Source organism: Myotis brandtii, unplaced genomic scaffold (assembly GCF_000412655.1).
Source record: "Myotis brandtii unplaced genomic scaffold, ASM41265v1 scaffold433, whole genome shotgun sequence".
Classification (NCBI taxonomy): Eukaryota; Metazoa; Chordata; class Mammalia; order Chiroptera; family Vespertilionidae; genus Myotis; species Myotis brandtii.
This window is the reverse complement of record NW_005366559.1, coordinates 1105281-1108231: the sequence shown is the minus strand read 5'-3', so window position 1 is coordinate 1108231 and position 2951 is coordinate 1105281. Positions and strand designations below refer to the sequence as shown.

At 52.3% G+C, this 2951-nt stretch overlaps 1 protein-coding gene across 1 annotated transcript in view; it reads left to right on the top strand.

The window, feature by feature from the left end:
• Positions 1-1685: 1685 nt before the first annotated feature.
• Positions 1686-2951, top strand: part of LOC102256520 (laminin subunit alpha-3) — a gene marked incomplete at both ends in the record, with an annotated part of 60811 nt that continues 59545 nt past the window's right edge. The window contains one exon of the mRNA XM_005874316.1: positions 1686-1838. Within this exon, the coding sequence (XP_005874378.1) occupies positions 1686-1838 (153 nt within the window). The remainder of the gene's footprint in view (positions 1839-2951) is intronic.

Below are 2951 nucleotides of genomic sequence, written 5' to 3'. Positions count from 1 at the left end.
GTCTTGTTGTAGTTAAGTCTTGATTGTTGTAGGTATCACTGGGAGGAATTGACCTCCAGGCCAACTGGCTGTGAGAATCAGCTGTGGTTATGGTGGGAGAACTTCTGTGCTGGAGACACCCTTGCCTGAGGCTACCCAGCAGGAGCTATGGAGAGATCTGCAGATTCCTCTTCCTTGTTTGGGGTTTGGAGGTGCCCAGATGAGGCCCAGCTGTGAAGCACTGCAAGCTGCTGTGGGGCCTTGGGCCTGCTTTTGGATGTTCTGGGTCTCTCTGACCCAGCTGCAGTTAGGTAATTTTAGATTGCAAAGGGCCAGAGCATTCATGTGCAAAAGCCTCTGCTCACGGCTTGGGTAGGGCAGGGTCTCAGGGAATCAACAGGGCGGAGCAAACAGCTATGACTGATTCTCAGCCCTGTCCTAAGAGGCCCCAGGTCTCACTGTTCCACAGTAATCGCTGCAAACACCTCTGAGAGAAAGCCGCCTTCAAGTTCTGCCTGATGCCAGACAGTCCAGTTTCTCCTGTATGAGTCTGGATCCCCAGAGACTCACCCGGAACTGGAGTCAGGGCTGTTGGGAGCTTGTGTCTCCCTCCTGATTGAAAAAGACAGCCACGTCCTCAGTTGCCAGCCCTTTCCACGTGCGCCTCCGTACCTCTGCACTTTACTTCCACACCGCACCTCCTCTGAGTCTCAGTATGCTTTTCTCTTTCCTTCTAGTTGTAGAATTTCCACTCGGCCAGCCTTCCTGTGGTTCTGGATGACGTCTGTTTTGTCTTTTAGTTGTATTTTTGAAGTGGTTGTGCGAGGCAGCAATTTCCGGTGTTTACCTATGCCGCCATCTTGGTTTCTCCTTAATGTATTTAGATTTTTCCTAATAAAGTTTACAATTTTCTTACAGTGTATTGTTACAATTGCTCTATTTTATTATTAGTTAACTAGAGGCCCGGTGCATGAAATTCATGCATGGGTAGGGTCCCTAGGCCTGGCCGGTGATCAGGGCTGATCTGTGGGGCAACCGGCGGGGCGATCAGGGGGCCCCTGCTGGCACCCACCTTGGCTGGCCTGGGGCCTGTGGGCTGGGGGCAGCTCCTGCATTGAGCGTCTGCCCCCAGGTGGTCAGTGCACGTCATAGCAACTGGTCGTTCCACCAGTCGTTCCATAGTTCGGTCGATTTGCATATTAGGCTTTTATTATGTGGGATGTTGTCAACTGCTACTGTGCCTAATTTATAAATTAAACTTTATCATAGGGCGTATAGGAGGCTGTGTTTCAGGCATCCACTGGAGGTCTTGGAGTGTGTCCCCCACAGATAAGGGGGGACGATTGTACTTAACACTTCCACTGAGACTGTGCCCAGTGCCAGACACAGAACTTACACAAAGTAGAGCATAAACAGTGAGAGTATTTGCTGGAGGAAAAGGTCTTTGCATCCCAAGTACAACAGGCTCTTCTTGAGTGTCAGACAGGACGGGAAGCACAGGCTGTAGAAGGTGGAAGCTAAACAGAGCCTGTACCTGAGACACTCGACACAGGTGCACAGGGAGGTGGTGTAAGAGTGAATGCATCGCGGCGACTTCACCAGAGGGCATCTCATCTTCGTTTTAGCTATCTTTTTAGAACATTGACAAGACAGAGTTACTTGCACATAAGAATGAGCTGTTTTTGTGTTGTTTTGTCCTTTTCCAGGGGCAGTTCTGCGACTACTGCAACTCCCAGGACCCCAGGAAAGCCCATCCAGTCACCAACGCCATCGACGGGTCGGAGCGCTGGTGGCAAAGCCCCCCCCTCTCCTCAGGCACGCGGTACAACCAGGTCAATGTCACCTTGGATCTGGGGCAGGTGAGACCCACCAGCTGGGATGGGACTTTGAGTTAGAAAGACAATGCAGCTCATGGGGCAGTTTTGTTCCTTTTGGGGAAAGGAAGCGCTCTATGCAGAGGACAAAAGGAGCACTGGGTTCTAGCGGGATTGGAGCTTCCAGATGCCCTCTGCCCCCCACCCTCCCCAAAAGCTCTGACCCTTGTTCTGGAATGAGGGCAGCCTGCTAGAGATCTTTAAAGGCAGCAGAATCATAAAAATGCACAGTAAATGGAAGTTTATTTTTTTAAAGAGCCTATTTTATTCCTTAGCTCATCTTGAAAACTATTTTATGTTTCCTCCCTTATGAAACTTTTGTGATTTTAGGCAGATTTTGGCTTTTAAGTCGTGGCAGTTCTCCTACCAGTGGTCGGCAAACTATGGCTCGGCAAACCGTGGCTCGTGAGCCACATGCGGCTCTTTGGCCCCTTGAGTGGCTCTTCCACAAAATACCGACGTCTGCGCATGGGCCACGAAGTTTCAATCGCACTGTACGTGCACGCCCGCACGTGGTATTTTGTGGAAGAGCCACACTCAAGGGGCCAAAGAGCCACATGTGGCTCGCGAGCTGCGGTTTGCCGGCCATGGTCCTAGTCTATTAATGGCAAGCACATATAAGGAAAGACTGGATTTCTTCACAATGGCACCAAGGGGGTCTGAGTTAAATATCATGGTGGGGAGTCCTCACCCGCACCCCTCCTCTGTCTGCTGTATTCCAGTGCAACCCCCCCCCGCATCCCCTCCTCTGCCCGCTGTACCCCAGGGCGTCCCCCCCATACCCCATCCTCTGCCTGCTGTACCCCAGGGCATCCCCCCCGCACCCCCTTCTCTGCCTACTGTACCCCAGGGCTTCCCCTGGGCCCTCAGGCCTCCGCCCCTCCCACACCCAGCTACCCTGTAGTCCCTCCACATCATCCACCTCCTCCTTTCTTCCTTTCTCCAGATGCCTCCTCTCCCAGTTCTCATTTCCATGATTCTCTCCGCCTTTGCCTGTCACCTCCTCCTTCCCCTGCATTCCTTCCTTTAGGGAAAACTGAAACCAAATCAAACCACCACTTCTCTGGTCACTGCCTGCCTCCTGGAGGGGTGTCCCTC